Below are 22,160 nucleotides of genomic sequence, written 5' to 3'. Positions count from 1 at the left end.
ATAGGTTGGCATTGCTAATGTAAATAATGTAGGATGTAACTAAGATGTCTGTATTTTTTTTAAGGAAGTGGAGTGCTGTGCAAGGCCTAGACTGGATATTGTACAGCCCTTACCTGAGTCCTGTGAGGAAATCTCTTCTGATGCACTAACAGTACGAGGATTTCAGGAAAATGAATGTAGAGATTATCACTTAGGTAGGTGTTCATACTATTGTTTTGTTTTCATAACTTGCTTAAGAAAGACTTGATTTGAGAGGACTCAGCCTCCTTTTTAATTTTTTTGTTATCCCCTTGAATGTCTGTTGCTGTTTGTGACACTGAAGTGTCAAGTGAAAATCCACAAGAACCAGTCACGTGGTAGAAAACAAGTATGCATATTTAAACATCATGATTTGTAATGCCATCTAGTAAGTCAGACCTACTGGGGAAGGCAAAAATACAGATCTCATTTAATGTCCAGTATTGCAGAAGACAGTGTCTTTTATGGAGTTGTATTCAACATGTGATCTGTAGGAGCTCTTCTGTCTTTTTGGACACAAAGGGCTTCAGGAATAGTGAAATGAGTCATATAGCATCTGGGAAGAGCTGCTTTAGAAGCAAAGATGGAGTAAATGTCACTTCAACGGAAAGATGCACCTGGATCAACTTAAAAGGGGCTCACTGATATTTAGCTTTCCCACAGGGACAAAGCTGTTGGCATGTTACAGACCCCAGAATGGTAAAATGTAATGAATAGAAAGTTCAGCCCCAAAGATAGATTTAATTATGTAACAGGCAGGAAGATTAAGCCCTGGCCCAATATATGCCAGAGTCTTTTAACTAAGATGGGATGGTTTTCAGATATATGTGTTGTAGTTGAGAAAGATGCATAGCAAAGCTGATGCAGAATTCCTTGGTAAAGATTATATCACCCAAGTTATACAGAAACATTGCTTCTGGCTTTTAGAATCCATGAATCTGATTTTTAAGCATCTTCTCTGGCAGCATGCTTCAAATCATAGGCTTGGCAGGCCTCTTTGTGTACATCAATGCCCTTAAGCCACTAGAAATACAATATATCTTCCCCTGATCTCCTAAACATCTCTGCTACTATCAATAGAACTGGAATTTCTTTATACCTGTCCCTAAGCAAAACATGATGCCCACAGTTTTACTTTTATGCTTAATGAATATTTTAAGTCAAATTTCTTTGGATGGCTTTAAAACGAGTATTACTTTGTGGGTTGCTTATCAGTTCAAGAGTGTATTCATATGCATGTATAGATACAGATAAAGGTTGGGGGATGGTTTTCTTTCCTGTATCTACAAAGTATTGATGGAGTTTTTCCTGGGTCCTGTGGAAATAATAACTATTTTGAACAGTCATCTTCTGTGCTTGATTTCACCCTTAAGTACCTTTTTAGTTTGAGCTTACTCAAAATAAAGGCTTATGATATAAACAAATGCATTATACATATAACCTTAACTTAAAGCATTGCAAATGCATTGCTGTAATGATGTGCTGTGTCCCCAGGGGTTATGGCATCTATCATTTATGCTTTTGATGGCCTTGACCTTGATGGGAGGATAAGTTTATTGCAGGCTATGTCGTGTAATAGTCCTCTAAAAATATAATAATGTGTTCTAAACCATCATAAATTTTACACATAGTGGATGAATCAGAATTTGCAATAAGCTGTAGTTTTGGGTTTTTTTTGAAAGCTATTTTGCCTTTTAAACCAGTTTTAATTTATTGGAGAATACAGCTTCCCAAACAAGCATGTTCTGCAGGAGTAGCCCTCTGTCTTTCTTGCATCTCCTCTTTTTAAATGCCCCTCAAGGGTATACTAAAAAGCAGGGCTTTACTTAAGGAAAATACAATAATAATAAAACTGTGTATGCATTTGCAGAGTATTCGGAAGGTGAATCACTGTTTTATATCATCAGCCCAAGAGACGTGGTTGTTGCTAAAGAGCGGGACCAAGATGACCACATCGACTGGCTTCTTGAAAAGAAGAAATACGAAGTAATTTTTACAGTATTCTTTCCTTCAGGCTTTCCTGCTTTAGAAGTTGGAGTGGGATGATGAACTTTTGCTAGGTCTATTGGATGTGGATAGTTTCTGTTCCTACAGTCATTGACTAAATGCTTGTAAGGGGTAGGAGTTGACTATACATCTCTCCATCTCTCTGGAGAGTTAGTCTTCCTACTGAAGCAACTCATCTGAATTGCACCCAAGTGAGGTAGCTGAATTAGATGCTGTGAATGCTGCTCTCAGCAACAGATATGAAATGTATGAGCTGTCACTGAAAATTCCTATTGCTGGGTTTTGGCTTTAAAGCAGCAGACCAGTTAATTAATGAGCTACATGGATATTTTTCTAGATGTATCACAACTAAAGAGGGAAGAGAAATGGACATGGTGGGAGGTATTAATTTTTTTTTTCCTATTCTATATCTCATCTACTAAAGATTTACACTAGGATACTGTTCCTTGCTCTGCATTACTTCAATGCTGAAGCTTTTAAAACCAAAATAATAGGGGCTTGAATGTGATTGGTGCTGGAAGTAGTGTTACTCACCAAAAAGCAGAGCCAATATTAAAAACAACTGTATACAGCTCCCTTGGTAAAAAACAGCTTGGTATTGGTTGCCTAAATATTGGTGTGTTTAAGCATGTGTATCTGAACACGATGATAAATTCTTACAATATTAACATGCTCCAAGTGTTCTCATTTCTGAAGTCCTGCAGTTAATAGCATACAACAGTTGTTACAATACAGTGCATATAATAACTTTCTAGATGCGTATTTACTTGTTATTTATTGAATGCCCATTATAAGAAATAAATGTGGAAAAGCCAAACAGCACGTATTCCTTTCATTAGTGCAATCATGATGTTCCTCATGTAGATTTGTTAAAATCCTTGTGGATGCTTTTGCATCTGAATAGCTAACTCATAGGATGAGTGCAGTTTTGCTGTTTATGTAAATCACAGCATTTGGTCCCTGAAGACTCCAGTAATTTGCAAGTGACAGCTGTGTGTGTGCCTTTCTGAAAGCCAGTCAGGGTAGTAGATAGCTTGTGTGTTCTGATGTATGTTGAAGTTTTCATCTTGTTTGTAAAAGTGCCAGCTTTGTTTCTATATGTTTGAAAGAAAGACAGGAATAGAAAATTACACTTGTATGTAAATCAGTCTGACTGGAGAAGTCTTTTGGGCTAGGGGAGTGAAAGGTATCCTTCCCTCTACCCCCTTTCCTGATGATTTTTTTTGTTTGTTTTTTCAGGTTTTGGTAGGGAAGGGTTCTTGTTTGAAAATGATCCAGTACTGTTGCATTGTCTGTTTTGTTGTAATCTTATGATTTGATCCTAATACAGTAATGTGGAGTGAACCCAGATGGAAACAAAAGTAGTTTTCTCTTTGGTTGACTGCTTTTGTTTGAGTATGAATTTAAAGCTGTTCATCCAACCATGGCAATAAATTCTAGTGCTTCAAACACCCTGCTCTGAAAAATAGTTGATTTATATGGTTCTAGAGCTTTCTGTTTTGAAAGTGTCTGTTTGGCTAGTAACTCTATTTTCTATTTTTGAATATAGGAAGCTTTGATGGCTGCTGAGATAAGTCAAAAAACTATAAAAAAGCACAAGATCTTGGTAAGTCTCAAAATTTCTTTTCAAAACAAAGTATCTGATTTCTTTTCGAAGGCTGTGAGAAGCTACAAATGCATTCCCTGCTCTCTATTGCACCAGACATAGCTGTTAGGCATATTTCAACTAGCATTCAGTTTCCTGGTTTCAGCTGCAGAACAGGAATGTTGATCTGTGAAACAAGAAAGGATTTGTGTTTATGAAGATGCCATTAGCATTAAAAAGAAGAGAAATGCACTTGGCTGATTGTTGATGGGACTTTTGCTTGCTTTTACTTCTGCATTAAATTTGCTGTTGTTTCAGGTAACACAGTGTTCTGGTATTAGAGATTGGGAGGGCTGTGTGTAACATGTATCTGTTCAACTTGTACATGTGACGGGGTTTTAGCAGGAGTTAAAAAGGTGCAGTTAGAAGATATTTTCAATGCTGTTGAAATTCAGTTGCAGTTTCACATCATATTGCTTTGCAAATCTTGTTATTTTACATAGTTAAGCTCCATTTTCCCTGTATAGTTATTTCCTATGTTTATGCTCCCTTCACATAGCAACAAAGGATATCGACATTTAAGAGAAAAGAGGGGACAATGTAATAGCCAAAAAAATATTTCTAATTTTAGTTTTATTTAAATTTACCTCAATATGAACTGGTTGCTATTTAACTAATACTGCTGCTTTTTTAAACAGAAGTCTGTATTTAAGTACAAAGCATTAGAAGATGTGTTTATTTTTTAGATTACTGCTATAATATGCACACTGCATATTAGTATGTCTTTAAAATTCTTTTCTTCTTGTGTAGTCCAGAATTTGAATCAAGATCTAATGACATGCCATCACCTATCACAACATTTGCAGAAAAAACCCCACCAGCTTTTCTCTGCATTTGCAAAAATTTGCTATACTAGAATGGAATTCAGTGGCAGTATACACAAGTAGAGCAGTTGAGTGTTTGGTCTGTAATGCAAAACCCATGGAATGTGTTGAGGAAAAAATGTTGACTCAAGCTCTTAGAGAAGGATTAGTGGCACAGGGATTTAAAACAGCTCATGCTTTCACTGCCCAGAATCAAGCACACACAACCACGCTCACACCACCTGACAAGTCTAGTGGTCTTAGGGATTTCTTTTTTTAGGTTTCAGCAATGATGACAGCCCCTCTGCAGCTCTTGGGCAGAATGCAAGGGTCCTAAACAACCACAGATATACAGAGCCTTTCCATATTCTGTCTCCTCTGCTCATTGGGGAGTTTGTCCACAGGAGAAAACTTCCACAAGTCTTCACTCCTGAGAATAGTGAAGTTGAAAGTGAGAAGGTTGTTCCTATAGGGGGATAAAATCCTAAAATCTGGTATATACATATTTATTTTTTTTTTAACTTTGTAGTAGTTTGAACAACTGAAGCTGTTAGGTACCTCAGTTCATATTCTTCTCCCCTCAGTATTGTCCTTGATTTTGATAAAAAATTTTATGCTTTATTGAGAAGACTCAAATAAGATTTTCTGTAAGAAGCAAGACCTTCTCATTTATTTCACTGTACAGCCCTCTTTTTTACTGAAAACAATATGCTTTTAGTGAAAACATATGCTTATGCAATGGGTATGCTGGGCTGCATTGACCTTGACACCAGCATTGGGATTACAGCAGAAGGCATTCTTTCCTTCAATTCTTTCTTTCAATTCTTTCTTTCAAATTCTTTCAGATTCTTTCTTTCAGATTCTTTCATCAAAATTTTAATGCACCAAATGCCTACCAAAATATTTTTACAGCTGACCTGTGTGATAAATGTTTGAGGGGATAACTTGGTATGTAATAATATGTAACAGTCTTATTAAATTTTCAGTAATTCCTTACGGACTAGCATGAAGATTTATATTCTCAGTCAAGTTTTTTCTCTCTGAAAACTTCATGTTTACAAAGAAGTCTCATACAATGGGGTTTTTTTTGAGAGAACTAATGATGGCAGTGACTGATCAGCCATGTGTTTTGAACAGTACTTAAAATGTAGAGGTGTCATAGTCTTCCCAGTGTCAATGTTGTTATGAGAATTATTTAAAAGAGCACATTAATTTGAACCTGTGAGTGGTCTATGCAAGTATTTTGTGTTGACTCGTCTGTGAGCCCCACAGGTAAAGGAGTATTTACTTATAGCCTGATGCTTGGCCTAGCAATCATGCATACAGCTGGAATGACAGTAATTGTGGCTGTCCAAATTCTATAACTGATTTTTTTTTTAATTCCCTTTAGGACATTGGCTTGGCCTATATAAATCACCTAGTGGAGAAGGGAGATTATGACCTGGCTGCTCGGTAACATATTCAAGATTTTCTTTGCTGGCTGAACTGTATCTGGGGAAAAAGTGAAAGCAAATTATTGATTCTGAAGTATTTTGTGATGTTGATTTTTCTGTGTGTTCTGCAGTTTTTGAAGACTCAAAACATACAGATGTATTATTGCATCTTTTATTTTCTTGCCTGTAATGACCCAAAAGTTACTATAAACTTTCTAAAGTTTAATTAGAATTAAGACACGTATCTATTTGAAAGTAAGCCTTGATTTTTTCAGTCATGCTAAGTTTTCAAAATTGAGGTTTTCTTTGGATATTGATTGTCTTAAGTTTATTAGTGTGTCATAACACTTTAAGACCATCAAAAAATAGATTGTGTCCATGTTGGACAATTGGGATTACAGCAGAAGGCATGATTCTTTCATCAAAATTTTAATGCACCAAATGCCTACCAAAATATTTTGGACAAAAATGTCAGATCTGGATATCTAAAGTAAGGATCAGAAATTATGTAAGATGTGTGTCTTCAGGTACTTATATGTGTAAGCATATATTTTTAAATGTTCATTTTTACACAGCTGAGATTTAAAAATTTCACTCATAGAGCATTTAATATAGCCTCAATCTGTAAGGTTGAATACATAGTAAGCTATCACTGCCTCTTGGATGCAAAGAAATATTAAGACCTGAAAGGGGTACCTGGCATACTCTATGTGAATCAATGGTTGCTGGAATGAGACACCTTGAAAATACATTGATAGAGGGAAGAAAGGAGAAAAGAATCCTTGCAATAATACTGTCACATTTGTATTATTCTCTGTACCTACTATTTTGTTTTTCCTCCCCTTTCATCTTCCAGAAAGTGCCAGAAAATTCTTGGCAAAAACACAGAACTCTGGGAATTTGAAGTTTACAAGTTTAAAGAAATAGGACAGCTTAAGGTAAGTTAATTTGTATCTCTGAACTCAAGTAATTGAAATGCTTTATTTCCTGCGTGTTTTGACCAAGTATCTAAAGAATCCCATTTAATAGCATAAATTTGGTAGCAGGAGGTAACACTGCCCTCAGAATTCCTGCACCAAATATCTATTTGTACAGTTGTAGTTCAGGTTGATGTGTACACATTAGCAAGGTTCAAAACAGGGTTGGTGGCATAGCACATCCAAGTACTTGACTATGTATGTTTAACTTGACAGCCCACAGATGGAAGACCCACCCCAAAAGTCTTTATATTTCCACAGATGCTCACAGTTAAATACATCTTTCCCATTTACTTTTCTCTAATTTCTAGTATGTCCTGAAAAGTCCTGTCCCAACTCTTGAGGAAAACAGTCTCTGTGAGTGCCAGACACAACTTTAAGTGTCAAAGGATAGTTTAATTGTAAAACAACAGGGAAAACCTGTGCTGTGTGCTAGAAATGGTGGCAAGGAAGAGGAGCAGTCTGGCTTGTCTGGTGCTTTCCCTGGTCACAAGTCAGCTACCATAACTATGTGTTTAATGTGAGATTCTCAGTTAATAAATTGCTCAGGACATTAGGCTATAGCACTGCCACTGCCAAACCAGAAAAAAACCTTATGCATACTCCCTTTGGTAGTGCCTGTACTTTTATTTCTGAATTTTATGTCTTCCTATTCAAACTCAATGAGCCAAAAAGGACATATTATTAAGATCTCACAGCATGCAGTCCCTGGCTGGTTTTGAGCTCTTCAAGTCTGTTCAAAGAGCAAGTGTGTTTCAATATTACAGTTTCCAGAAATGTCTGGCTTTTGTTTTCGAGCCACGCCAGTGCAAGAACAGCCTTGCCTTTTGAGTTCTTAGTGTTTCAGTGCTCTCTTTGTCACCTTGAAAGCTGAAAACTCCTGATTCTGGCTCTTTATTTCAATCCAATAAAGGACCTGAGTGCAAGTATAAGTGAAATTTTGATACAGTGTTTCTTAGTCCTTTGGGGTTTATTTTGGTTTTTAGATGTGAGTGTCTGGAATGGATGTTTTTCTTGTCTCCACTTATGTCATCCATCAGACTGTAAAATATAAAAATATTTGCTGGCTTGCTGCAAAAACACCTCTGCTAAATTACTGCCTTTCTAAACAGTTGTCTGTTTTCAGCCCCTTGAAAGCAGACTTAGAAAAACATAGGATGCAGTCCATTACATTACTCCCGCTTCAAGCTGCAGCTCTAGAAGATGCCTTTCTTATTTTACTGTTTCAGCCACATGTAACTTGTCCCAGGTTCCTAAAGATACCTGAATATCAAAGGATATTCCATTAAGGCAAGTCTAAATTAAGCCGTTCTTGGATTGCTTGGAGTCACCTGTGCTATTTGGAATTTTTACCTATTTACCCAGCCAGTGGGTATTTAACACAAGAGTGCAACTGGGCTATAATGCTTTTAATTTTGAGATTGGCAGAAGAAGTGGTTTTAGAAAGGGAATTTTCTTAAAGAATCTGCACTGCATAGAAATAGTTGCCTGAAATCTGATGTTTCCAATATAATGTGATTTGACAATAAGTAAGGTGGCAGTAAAAGGTTTCAACTTTCCTTCCTGCAGAGGGACTAATAAAGGATGCCCCAATGTCAAAGACTGTGGGGTGATTGTCTTGCTTGTTTGCTTGTGGGTTTAGGGTTTTTTTATGTGTTCTGTCTGTTTGGCTATTGGGGGGTGTTTGGCTATTGGATTATGGTATTTTGGTATCTCGTGTCTTCAGTGAATGTCTGCTAGAAAACCTTGCTGTGGCAGTTTCAAGATTTTGTAGCCTTGCAATCATCTGCTCCTCCACTCTTCCAGCCTTGGTGGCTTGATGGAGTTACCTGCTTGTGCTCGAGTTGCTCCAGTCCAGTATCTCAGCTCAAACAGTTGAGGAAGGTGGATTGGAAAGAAGATGCCAAACTCTGTGATTGCTGGCAGTTCTGACATGAGGGATATGCTCCAGTCTGTTGACTCTGCTGTGACAGCAGTGCCTTTCAGCAGGGGTGCAGGACGATCAGCTAGCGGCAGCAGTGCTGTAATGACCAAGTCTTTGGCTTGAGGACACGCAAAAGACTTTGCATGACTGTGGTGAGCATAGCATTGAGCAGCATTAGCCAGACAGCCTCTTTAATCTCATAGGTGTCCTCTGAGGAATAAATCATTGTGCCTTGGGCTTATTGGAGAGATGTTATAGGCTACTTCATGTCAACTTTTACATGGGCTTTCTTGCGTATACCCTGAGGTTAAACCTATTGACCAAAAATGTGAAAGCAGGTCTTGAGAAAGAAAGAAAATATTTCTGTGAATAGTATCTTTCTTTTCCTTTCCTTTCCTTTCCTTTCCTTTCCTTTCCTTTCCTTTCCTTTCCTTTCCTTTCCTTTCCTTTCCTTTCCTTTCCTTTCCTTTCCTTTCCTTTCCTTTCCTTTCCTTTCCTTTCCTTTCCTTTCCTTTCCTTTCCTTTCCTTTCCTTTCCTTTCCTTTCCTTTCCTTTCCTTTCCTTTCCTTTCCTTTCCTTTCCTTTCCTTTTTAAAGTCACTTTAGCCATGTGACTTAGGAATTGATACAAAGGTATCCTGTTTCTCCAGTCTTTTTGCCTGACCTGCTCCTTAACTACTGCTTAAAAACAAAACAAGGTTTGTAACCTTCAGCACGGGTCTTAGTTTACCTTTGGGTCTAGGCTTAAAAATAACTTGGCTGCTTCTCAGTTTTGTCAAGCACAGGAGGAGCTCTGCTTCAAACTGCAGGAGGTGGTTTCACTTTTCCTTCAAAGCAGTGGGGCTTGGGGCAGGGGAGATTTCCTTCCCGAGGCAGCCTGGCCCCCACACAAGGAAGCAGCTGCATCGCTCCGCAGCTCCCTGGGCACCCAAACCGCAGCCAAGAGCCACAGCAAAGCCCCTTGGGCTGGGTTATTTATTTAGGAGGTAGCAGGAAGGTAGAAAGTGGGTTTGAAAACAGCTGTTGGAGAACGTCCTCTGCCTTCAAGTCTACAGCTGATGCCCATCTTGCTTTATGGTCAGTAGAGGTTTGTTTTTTTTTATGAGAGGGTCAGGAATATGATTCCCCAGGGCAGCTGCCAAGACCATGCCCTGAGTTAGATATTAAATTCTGTGACAGACGGTGGGAGCTGATGTTGGCAGCATGCTATGTTTCAAAGACTGGCCAAGCTCAAACAGTGTGGGGAAAGAAGAAGTTTCCTATGAGCAATGAACTTTGCTAAAATTAAGTCATTAACATTGTGCTTTTTTTTTTACTGCTCTTCTTTTTTACCTCCTTTTTCATCTATGGATAGAAGACTTGCATGAAATACATAATTTAAGCAATTGTATTTTGAAATACTTAATTTTAGCAATTGTTATTATTTACGGAATTTGTTGTGAATAGTCATTGCTGTCTGTAAAACTACAAAAAAATGATGTAGTGAGATCTTATTTCTCCTGCTTTGTTTAAGCAACTTCAGTAACAAAATTGCTACTGCACAAGGTGTCATTAGTGGGCAACAAGCAACAACTCTGTTTAGAGAAATTTCATCAGTGTTGGACTTTCAGCTACAAACCCCGGAGTCCCAACACAGCTGGTAGCAGCAGGGTTTATTTTGGCAGATGGTCATAACCTTGGCCTCTAGTTGTATAGAATAATAATGCTAATAAGATGCTGTGCTGAAATTTCAGGGTATGAGGTGATGGATTCTGGCAGGTTCTTGTCTCCTGCCTGCCAGAACGCAGTTCCTTAACACCTCCTATAGAGCAGCAGAACACATGCCTTCACCTTTTCCCTGGAGAGGTATATTCTCAAATTAATTTTCATTTGGATATGTAAAAATAGCTGGCAAAACAGAGCTCTTCATAAAATGTAGTGACTCTACACTAAGTCATAAATGAAAAGTACACTTTTTTCAGCTAATGAGTACTTACACCTTTTTATACGATGTAAGAGAATGGATTTTGATAACTTCCTTCTTCTGAGTGGTCGTCTGTGGATTTTATTCTGTAAATAACTGGAAGTAAAGATTCAGACGTCTTTAAGTGCAGATGTCTTCAAGAGCAGTGGCTGATACCCCTATTTAAACTAGTATCTTGCCTCCTATCTTTCTAATTAATATTATTTCAGGTAAGTAGCACAGTTTCAATGTGTAAAATCCTAAAGCAAATAAATTTAGGATAGTGCTTATTCATATGAACATAAAACACTTCCAGTGTACCAAGAGCCACATTTTGCACATAGCTTTGGAGGTTTGGGGATTTTGTTTCACAATTCTTTTTTTCTAACATCTGTGTGCCAGGGTGTTACACACCATTTGCCTTCTGACACTTTATTCTCTTTGCCCTTACAGGCAATTAGTCGTTACTTACCCAGACGAGATCCAGTTTTGAAACCTCTGATCTATGAAATGGTCCTGCATGAGTTTTTGGAGAGTGACTACGAGGTACTGCAACCCGATGTGTCCACATGTAATAGCTACTGGCAGCAAAACACCCTCAGCAGTGTAGAACTCTGAAACCAAATTTTCTGTTGCATTCAAGCAAATTATCAATGGACAATTCAAAGATATTGAAAAGATTAAAAGTATTAATTTGGTTTTAATTTTAAAGAGAATAAATAGGATGTTCTTCAGAGCACACAAATATGGCAAGATTGGTTGTATATTATAAATACAATTATTTGCAGGTTGTTTAATGTACCTCAAGTGGTTGAGGTGCTACACTAAGCATACAGGACCTGAAAGCAACCCAGCTTCATGAATCTTAATAACATTGCCATAAGAAGGAAAATCTGTGTTCTGCACTTTGCACATCTGTGGGCACGTAAAAGTGGCTTAAAGGTGAAGCACAGCAGGTATCATCTAAAAGGCTTAGCTGAAGCTTTGATGTTTTGAAACATTCCTTAGGCAGTTCTTTCTATTTCTTTTACAATCTCTTATACTTTTAGGGGTTTGCAACCCTGATAAAAGAGTGGCCTGGAGACCTCTACAATAACACAATCATAGTTCAAGCTGTAGTAGATCACCTGAAGAAAGATCCACAGAACAGGACTTTGCTACGAACACTTGCAGAATTGTGAGTACAATTTTAAACTCCTATTACAAAAAGTAAGCTTGAAATAGTATACTGTAGTTAATAAATATTTGTCTAATGCTCTTAAGAGAAATATCAGCTTTCCTGCAGTCTATTATAAAGTACCAGCTTTCTCCTCTTTCCACACTGCTGAATGCACAGCTAACAATTCCTTTTTCCTTCCATATAAAGTGTATGCCGAATGTGAAAGCAGAGTTTTGTGTAAGATTGGATATGCTACTCCTCTTTACAAAACAAATTGCTAGCATTCCTCTTTGTGCTGTCAGAAGGAGCCTCTTATATGAAGTGTACATTTTAGAATTATCCACAGGAAAACAAAATGGCTTTTTTTCTCCCCTCAATTTCAAAAGTGGTATATTTAGGTTTACTGCATGGCTCGAAAAATGTGACTGCAAAATGTGGCAGAACTGGTCTGGTTCTAGGCTACTTTGTACAGGGATAAAGCTCTTAGGTTTTCTCAGCCTCATTCTCATGTTCAGTTCTTTTCATGGTGCCTCTTTGTAGAAAGCAATGCTACTGCTATTACTATGTTACAGTTTGTCCTACTTTAGCTCTGAGGTGAGTGCCAGTTAGTTAACAAAAATTGAAGAGTTACTGTTTTGTGTGGCAGAAATTGCAAAGGACCACAGGTCAGAACACAAATGATGTGACTGATACAAACAGAACTGAAATTAATGTTGCCTGGTGCGACTTTCCCCTCAACAAAACTGAATCACAGCAACTACTCATATATTCATCAAATCAAGTGGTGTAGAATCTTTTTTGTTTGGCAAAAACCTTTAAGGTCATCAAGTCCAAATGCTATCTTAGCACTGCTAAATCTACCACTAAAACATGTCCCTAAGCACCACATTTGCCTCTCTTCTAGATACCTCCAGGGATTACAACTCTTCCCTGGCAGCCTGTTCCAGTGCTTAGGGATCCTTCAAAGTGGAGGAATTTTTCAGCAGTATCCAATCTAAACCTTCCCTGGCACAACTTGAGGCCGTTTGCCCTTGTTCTGTTGTTTGTTATTCAGGGGAAGAGACCAACACCCACCTCACTACAGCCACCTTTTAGCACCCTAGCAAGCTTTACATCCTAGATTATACTTAGAATTTCCTTCATAAGTGATTTTCCTACACTTAGATATGTAAGACCTTGTGTATTAAAACATTGTTTTTTATCAGGTATACTTATGACCAGCGCTATGGCAGAGCTCTAGAAATTTACCTAACACTAAGGCACAAAGACGTCTTCCAGTTGATCCACAAGCACAATCTTTTCAGTTCCATAAGAGACAAAATTGTTCTGCTCATGGATTTTGATTCAGAGGTATGATGATCTTAATGATTTTATATTCACTTTGTACTAGAGCTATTTTAACAGATTAAAAATAAATGAGTTAAAGGTAGCTTTGAGGCAGAAAATGCATTTGCTGTGTCTGGATACATTCTGAGATAAGGAAAAAATATTTGCCTAGACTGCAAAAATAATTGACCCAAGCATAATTTTTTTTTTCCCTTGGTATTTCTATTTGAGTATCCCTCAGTGAGAAGAGTGCCAAATCCAAGATCACTGTTTTATTTCTTAGGTGGACTTTCACCATGATATTCTTTTCTGCATTTCTAATCAAATAAGCTATTAATAAGCAAAATAAAGGAAGCAGTGAATTCATCATGAAGCATATGAACCTGTCACTTTTCTTTCTCTGCAGTCAACTGATCTGCTTCTGAAAGTTTGCAAGGTTATTAACCTAAATTCCAAAAACCAAGATGTGTACATTTTGTGCTAAATATAATCTTTCTCTCTAGCTGGCTAAAATTGGAGAAAATGAGTTTTGGTATGATCCTTGGGGACAAATATCTGCACGAGCCTTGTGGGGAAACCAAGTGGATATTCTCTTTCAGTGCAGCAGTTGTCTAAGTGCTGGAGCTAAAACGTAGAGCCATCTGTACCAAAGGTGCTCGTTCTTGGTATAGCCATTCTGAACTACATAAAAAAAAATCATGTTTATTTCTTTTTTAATGGATTAAATTATATCGAGAATCTGTGATTCTTGTAATTTTTTGATGTGAAGCAAAGTTTGCACCTGAAAAAGAGGAAGCAAGAGCCAGAACTCTGGTGACCACTCTGCTTCCATGATCTTGCCTGCCCGTGTTCCAGTATCGGTGTGCAGATAGTTCAGGGGATCCAGTTGTGTGACAAGTTGAGTCAGGTGTTTCCTACACAGCCATCATTCTGCAGTTCCTTTTTGCAGTGGGACAAATAGTATTTCTACAACATTTAGCAGTGGCCTTTTGTGACCCGTGGTTCCACAGGCATACTCCACCTGCCATTTAAGTACACAGTATTGATTGCTCTATGTGTGGAAACTTAGGAGAGGTATTCTATAAGAACATAGGATGTGTTCTCCTGTAATGCTGTGCTGTTGGGAAATGCTAATGGGGAGGTTATGCAAACTGCTCTCTGAATTACTGCTGTTGAAAAGATTATGTCTACAATAGCCATCTGATACCCATCTGTGAACAAGCAGAACACTATAAAGAGTGTGAGAAAACATGTACTTTTTCTTAACTTAGTTCTCTTTCTTTACTTTAGAAAGCAGTTGACATGCTTCTGGATAATGAAGATAAAATTTCTGTGAGTATTAAGAATTTCATGGCAGGGGAGTCCAATGCTTGTATTACCTGTCCTTCTTTCAGTCCTGTAGATGTGATACTCATTACAGGTTTGCTAAATCTGTTGGGTTCTATTTGTTTTCTTTCAGATTGACAGAGTTGTTGAAGAATTGGAAAACAGGCCTGAGCTCCAGCACGTGGTAAATATTTCTCTATCTGTTGTTTTCAAGTTGAGATGAAGAAACTCCTTGCTGGACATATCTTTTACATATCCTCCTGTCAAAGTGCACATGACACTGAAATATCATATATCATCAGAGCCAAAGTGGCTACGTTTGGGTATCCATTTTTAAAATAGCCATAGCTTTTTTAGAATAGTAATATAATTTTAAAATGTGTACCTGTGAGAACTTGAAAACATGCTACTTTCTTTTTAACATACCATGAGGTAGTACTCTTTAGGGCTATGCAGACACTTGACTTCTCTGGTCAGTTACTTCTTGCTTGTATCCCTTCTCTTTCCCTACTCAAAAATGGGGTTGGATGGTGGGTGCAACACAGAAGCATGTTTTGCTGATCCATAGAGACAGTGAACTGCTTGTCTTTCTGGAGCTGTAACTTCCATACACTGCAGGATTGGACTTGTTTGAGCAGAATTAAAATACCACTGTAAGTCTGTGGCTCAACATTGCTATGCCAAGAAGCATCTCTTGGGTTTGAACTTGCTGTCTGTGGACTACTGTAACGTGTAAGTGTGGGCTTGGGCTGTGTCAGGGAGAGAAGTTTAAGTTGCAGCTGTGCACAGACGGGGCTCAGGGCATTGCTCTGGCAGAGAGCAGGTTTATGTGTTAGAGATCTGATTATGGGAAGCAGCTCTCTGAAGTGTGCAGCTCACAGCCCCGAGAGCTTTGCAAAAAGAGAACTGACTTGAGTGACTGTCAGTTTATGGAAGGGATGCATCAGTTTCAAAAGTGTGAAGCCTGCTTGCTTTTGAATTAAAGTGACTTCCAGATTATTCCCAAGGCTTTTCTGTGCTTGTCCAGAGAGAAGGAGCTTTGCCCAAGTATCTGTAGTTTGAGGTACTTTTTAAGCAAAGTTTCGCATGATAAATTTGTGATCTGTAGCGATCAAGTATATCTAGATAATCAAAATGCTTCATTTTATATATTGGCCCAAGGTTTTCTGTAAAATTCAAAATTCAGTAATTTCATTGAAGGTTAGAGGACAGTTTCTTGACTTTTCCTTGAAAATCTGTTTTACAGAGCTAGTTTTAAAGATTACTGTGATGAGGGTACTTCGGAAAAATGTAATATTATTTCTTTGAATCAAGATTTAATCTCTCTGCCTTTTTTGTATGTTTTAGGGCATTCCTGAAGAAACTGGGGACAGCTTTTTTAGCAGAGAACAAATAAAATTGCCTAACTGGTTCTGAGTTCTGATTCTGTCTTTTGATTCTTAGTATTTGCACAAGCTTTTCAAGAGGGACCACCATAAGGGGCAGAGGTATCACGAGAAACAGATCAGCCTTTATGCAGAATACGATCGCCCAAATCTCCTACCGTTTCTCAGAGACAGCACACACTGTCCGCTGGAGAAGGTAAGTCCCCAGAAACTACAAGCTGGTCCTCGGTTTTCCTGTCTGAAGCTGGTGGTGTTGTGAATTTGTAACCGTGTCTGGTACTGCCCTCTACTGCCAAAAGGAGAGATCCCTCGAGTATGTGACCATCACCTGCAGAAGTTGGGTTTGCAGAGCTGGCTGACAGCTGAGACCTTTCTCTCTCAGCTCACAGAGAAGGAATCAATGGGAACTTCTAAAGCAGAAGTTCATATTCATATGTGAATATGAATATTCATGTGGATTCATATGTGATGCATACCAGCAGTGTATCTATACATCAGTGCCTGGCCTGATAGGGCAACGGGTTGTGATTGCAAGAAATCTACAGCCAGTTTTCCAAATCCAGGACTAGTCAGTGTTAGATCTTGGAAAATTAGTAGCTGTAACTGGAGTTTTTCTGCCTCTGTATTTTAAGGTCCTATGTTGCTTTCAAATGATGTACATAGTATAACAGACACTGAACTAGCAGAGGTAAAAGTATTTCATCTTTGTATTTCTGATGGAAGATGAGGTTTTACAGGGTGCCATGTTTCTACCTTCTCTAACCTTTTTTACATTTTTCTTCCTTTTTCTTTCTTGTCCAATTAAAAAATAAATAAAGTTAAGGGCTGTCTTCATTCCTCCCCTATCCCCCCCTTCTCTTAAGTTTAGGTGAATATGAAAACTTAAATTTTCCTTTTTTGTTGGGTCAATATTTTATTATTCATATTTGTTAATGTTAATGGCCAAGCAGAGCAGACTTTGTGAGACCATGCTTCTCTGTATGCAGCTATAATAATGACACCAGTGGAGCAGTTTTAAATATAATACTGATTACTGCATTTTATGTGGTTGATAGTCTAAAGAGAACTAGTACTATTTCTGGAACCTCTCTTGTTTTGAATGTTGTTTACTTTACTGTGTAACTGCAGGAACCACTGGAAAATATTTTGTGAAGATTGAAGCCTTGGCCTTTGTTGAAACCATTGCAAAAACTGGGTAGTCTCAGTGATGTTTTTAGGCAGTGAGCCTGAGAGTTTTCCAGACAAAGACTTTTTTCTACATTGTTGGCCTATTTTTTTTTAATTCTCTGATTGTCTCTTAAATTTTGCCTTATATATTATTTGTGTGATCATGGGTTTATGTATGAAAACATACCTGCACCTTTTCTTTTCTCTTGGGGCAGAATAGTTTTAGTTATTAGAGATCCAGCTGCCTAACTTCATTGGTGTATGGTGCAGAAAAGTGCTGAGTGTAAATGATGGAAGCACACTGGGGGAACTGCACTGCTGAATTAATAGGCTGTGAGCAAGAATATGTCAGGGACCTGTGAATCTTTGCAAGGTGTGGTGCAGTTGTCACCAAAGTGAGATAAAAGAATGTTAGAAAAAGTTTAATTCTGAACTTTCATTAAAATGCTAAGATGTTTCAATAAGAAGCTAAGGAAGGATGGAAAGGTACCAACAGTTTATAAAATTCAGTTGAATTTACTGTCACTGCTAATTGTATAATTATACTTGTATATTTATATAATTATACTTGTATAATTATACCATGAATATTATATAGTGATACTTCTTGCCACACAAATCTTTTTTCTGAGGAAATAAAAAGGGGAGCAAGAACAACCCAGTTGCCAATATTTTCAACTCCTGTTAAGCAGATTCCAGCACAGTGTATCAATAGCAAAACCCCATGATATTTCAAAAAAATTAAAACTTATTAATGCTTTAAAGAAAGCCCAGCAGGAAGAAATAACTCTTGTTCTTTAAAAGTACAGTATAGCAAATGTTTTCTAAAAAGAGTTGAAACAGAACTATGAATGTTCCCTGTTTTCCTCTAGAGGGAGCATGACAGTCAATAATCGTGCAGCTTCCAGAAATACCGAATACCTGGTACTTTGTAGTTTAACTTCTACGTGGAGAGGAAAATTATTGTCATCTGTGTTTATCAGTTACCGTTATTGAACTCTTCATTCCCCTAAAGTATCTGGTTGAAATTCTCTTACCACAAAACTTGTTTTCAATATCTGTAGTCTTCATGGTAATGAATCTAAAATATTTGAGAATTGAACAAAAAGTTAATTCCTATCTACTTCTTTAGCTGTAGCTGTATCATATGTGTTTATAGTTTTGATTTTCCAAAGTCTGTTTTGACACATAAGTGTCAAACTTATGTGTTTGGAGAACACATTTGGAGAACACTTGTCTTCACAGGAATGCAGTGAATCTTGAGTTTGCTTCTGCTTTAGAATTAGAAACAGATCTGGCATTTTTATGGCATACCAGCCCCACCACTTTTCTGTTACTTAGTTTTAAGTTTTATAATTTTGGTAATTATGCTCTGTATTTTTCAACCGCTCACAGAATCAGTAACTGCTTGTATTTAGCCCTCAGTTTTTTAAAAAAAATTTACAAAAAGTACTTCCTCCTTATTCTTTCATAGTTGGATTAGGTTGCTTTTGTATTTCTTCTTGGAGGTCAATGGTACAAAATTTGAAGGTCACTCAGTGCCTCTCAAAACCATTCTGGTTACCCTGAGAAGATCTACAGGCTTCTATTAAGACTGAATGTCAAGCAGATTTCCATCACTACAGACTTCGTAAGTCCACCCACAGGAAGCAGGTTTTGACAGCAGAGAGTCTTAACACTTTTTGATTAACCAGTCTTTGAAAGAAGAAGAAAAGCTGCCAATGGATTTGAAGGTAGAGATTGGCATATTCCAGAGTGAAATACCTGTCCTGTCCCCAGATTTAATTTTGTAGAAAAACTTTTTTAAAATGATGTGGTGTTTCTCCTCTTAATTAATGCCTGACAGTGCATATTAAGGGAGCTATATTCCTGTCAAAATGAGTAATGCATCTTCATGAAAAAGTATCTTTAAGCCTCTTGCAGCATTTCTGATCAATACAATGTCACATTACGTGGTTCCTGTATTATCTTTTTCTCCTCCCTTCCCTTAAAATCAAGGCTCTTGAGATCTGCCAACAGAGGAACTTTGTAGAAGAGACTGTCTATCTTCTGAGTAAGTAACACTCCGTGTAATAAACTACATCATGCTTCTAATCTTGTCAAAACTTATGCTGTGAAAATGTGTGATGCATTGTCTAATGTCATTTAACACAATATTGTCCTAGAGACAAAGTTGGTATACAGTCGATAGGAACAAATAACATGATTTAGAAAATAAAACAAAGCACTGGGATATTCCTATGGTATTTTAACTACATATATCATGTTACTATGTTTCTGATTTTGTGTTTTTCTGGTGTTTTGAAGGTGTTAGGGGACAATTGGTGCAGGGAGGTATTTTTGAGACCATCTCTAGTTTTTTTCTGAATATTTCTCAGAAGCTTAATATTCTCTTTTGCTGAGGTGAAAGATTTGCTTATGTTGCCTCTTTTTTTTTTTTTTCTTAGTAAAATTAATGGCAAATTAACTACTCCAGCAGGCCAAGGAATTTGTTTTAGTCAGAAAAATGTTTTGTGGACCACTTCAGGGCAGAGCAGGATTTTTACTCATAGCTTTACTCAAGGAGTAGTTCAGTGCTTCTGCTATTTCTTCCTCCAGCTGTCCGTGGGTGTAAACTGCACTGTACTTACTGCAAATTAAGAGCATCCGTGTGGCTCTTAAAGTGGTATTTCCTATCATAGTTTACATATATAACCCAGCACATCATTAAGGAAGGCTCCAGCCCTAGTCCAGCAGAGTGCTACAAGAACTTGTTCACGTTATACTGATTGCTCTGGGACTTGCATCCCTACATCAGATCAGATTAGATTAGATTTGGTCTTGGTTGAGTACGTCTGAGGCAAGTTTGCACTTACAAAATTCATATTGAAAGAGCTTCTTAAAGCACTGAGGATAGGTAAGCATTTAGAATTTGTAATCCCTTGACTTATTTTTTCCTTCTAGGTAGAATGGGTAATAGCCGCAGTGCCTTGAAGATGATAATGGAGGAATTGCATGATGTAGATAAGGCTATTGAATTTGCCAAGGAGCAAGATGATGGAGAACTCTGGGAAGACCTCATTCTATACTCTATCGACAAACCACGTAAGAGGGATAGTTTCTCAGAAGCCTTGCCTGTGTATTTTTGCCTGTGTATTTTTGTGGAATGCTATTGCAAATCAAGGATCAAATTTTCCATGTGCATATTAGACAGTGTTTATGGATGGCCAGGGAGGTGTTCTGGTTTCTGGAGCACACCCTAAGTGTCCTACTGTGCGTAAAAACTTCCAATATGCAGCATGTGGGCATGCTACAGAATGAGTGCCTAGGGGTTTAACATTTGACTAAGCTCTGCATAATTATGTCCTTAATAACAATTTAAGGGCAGAAGGGTGCTTTTAATCTGGTAGAGTGGGGCTTTATTTTTAGACAGCTTCAAAACACAGTCTGCAGGCTTGATGAGGATGTTGTGTAGTATGTTTATTATAGCTGCTTCTCTTAAAAATCCTGAAAATGATGAACTTACACCTTTCTGTCCCTGAGCAGAATAACTGATTTGCTTTGTTTTTCTGGTACAGAGGTAAGATACGTAATACTGTGTGCATTTTTCCTTTCATCCATCATATCCATTATATATAATCTACTCAAGTTTGAAGTTTAGATTGAATCAAAAACTGTTAGAATCTCCTAAACCGTATCGGTTTTGTTCAGGAGACAGAATCAGAGAAGATGAAAAAAATCAGAGATTTTCTCATATGGCTGAGGAAATAGAGAATTACTTTAAATATCTACTCCATTAGTTTTACAACTTCTTCTGAGTCTTTAAATCTGGGCTCAAAAGTCTCTCTTGGGATCTCCTTTCCAAAGGATTTAATGTCTTGTAGAACTGCTGTTAGAATACATATCTTTTCATCTCTTGGTCACTAATTCTGACAGGAAGAAGCAACAAAAATCTGTTACTCCTTTAGAGGAATGTCATTCTGTGATTACCCATGCTTACATGCAGTTCATCACTACAGTCAGTGACATCTTTAGAGCAAAATGGATTCAAAGCATATAGGAGTCTCTCACTTCAGTCTGCCCATATGCAGTTACTCCCAATGATATTCCTCAGGCTGGGAGAGTACAAAAAACCCACAGCCTTGAGGCTTATCCTTGTAGTGTTTCATTTAGCCAGGTACAATCCAAAAAGCAAAAACTTCATTTGTGCTTCTTACCAATGTTTAGAAGCACGTTTGAGTCAGATTAAGTGCTTGAAATTTTTTTTTCTAAACCCTGCAACTGGAAATGGAATAGCCACGTAATGTAGTTACTTTTCTGGCTCTGTTTTCTTGAGTGCCCGTTTTTTATCAAATTGAAACACATTTTTTCTTGAGACTAGTGCTGAATACTCAGTAACCCCTTTCTTGCAGGTCACAGAAGTTCAGTGAGTTGCCAAACTGTATCTTCTTCTCTTGCCCAAAGGCCTGCATTCAGTTAAACACAGCTGCAAGAAACATGAAGGATATATATATATATAAGAGTCTTAGTGCCATCTCTTAGTAAAGAGGTGTCATAGAATCAGTCAGAGCCTGTAGCTTGTAACCAAAGCATGCTTAATTGGGCATTGGGCTGGATTTTTTTCTTACTTCATTTGCATCTTGTTTTTCACAGCTTTTATTACTGGTTTGTTGAACAATATTGGAACCCATGTAGATCCCATTCTTTTGATCCACCGCATTAAGGAAGGCATGGAGATTCCTAATTTGAGAGACTCACTGGTGAAAATTCTTCAGGACTATAATTTGCAGGTAAATTTTTCATTCTTCCTGTAATACTCAATTTCAGAGAGACAGCAAAACCACTTTGCTACTGGTTTGTGTTCGTTCATTTTGTTCAGACATCTGTCATTGACACCGAGTTGGTACAAAACTATGACAAAAGGGGTAGGAATCTGTCAAGATGAGTAGTCTCTTCTCTTGACAGCTTCAAGCACTTCTAATTCTCTGTCATTCTGTCAGACACCTGATGGGTAACTACAGCTGGGAGGATCCTGTGTGATTCAAAGTATTTTATAATGCCTGGGTCCTA

At 37.7% G+C, this 22,160-nt stretch overlaps 1 protein-coding gene across 2 annotated transcripts in view; it reads left to right on the top strand.

Annotated features, from left to right (window-relative positions):
* Positions 1 to 22,160, top strand: part of VPS41 (VPS41 subunit of HOPS complex) — a 95,584-nt gene that overhangs the window by 64,422 nt on the left and 9,002 nt on the right. For both annotated transcript variants that reach the window (XM_071736144.1, XM_071736145.1), the window contains exons 12-25: positions 65 to 194; positions 1,889 to 2,004; positions 3,575 to 3,631; positions 5,864 to 5,925; positions 6,763 to 6,844; positions 11,202 to 11,294; positions 11,798 to 11,925; positions 13,113 to 13,257; positions 14,524 to 14,565; positions 14,693 to 14,743; positions 16,003 to 16,140; positions 19,110 to 19,164; positions 20,055 to 20,195; positions 21,744 to 21,880. In XM_071736144.1, the coding sequence (XP_071592245.1) occupies positions 65 to 194; positions 1,889 to 2,004; positions 3,575 to 3,631; positions 5,864 to 5,925; positions 6,763 to 6,844; positions 11,202 to 11,294; positions 11,798 to 11,925; positions 13,113 to 13,257; positions 14,524 to 14,565; positions 14,693 to 14,743; positions 16,003 to 16,140; positions 19,110 to 19,164; positions 20,055 to 20,195; positions 21,744 to 21,880 (1,377 nt within the window). The remainder of the gene's footprint in view (positions 1 to 64; positions 195 to 1,888; positions 2,005 to 3,574; positions 3,632 to 5,863; positions 5,926 to 6,762; positions 6,845 to 11,201; positions 11,295 to 11,797; positions 11,926 to 13,112; positions 13,258 to 14,523; positions 14,566 to 14,692; positions 14,744 to 16,002; positions 16,141 to 19,109; positions 19,165 to 20,054; positions 20,196 to 21,743; positions 21,881 to 22,160) is intronic.

This window comes from Heliangelus exortis, chromosome 2 (genome assembly GCF_036169615.1).
Source record: "Heliangelus exortis chromosome 2, bHelExo1.hap1, whole genome shotgun sequence".
NCBI classification, from domain to species: Eukaryota; Metazoa; Chordata; class Aves; order Apodiformes; family Trochilidae; genus Heliangelus; species Heliangelus exortis.
The sequence above is the reverse complement of the archived record's forward strand: the minus strand, read 5'-3'. Positions and strand labels throughout refer to the sequence as shown.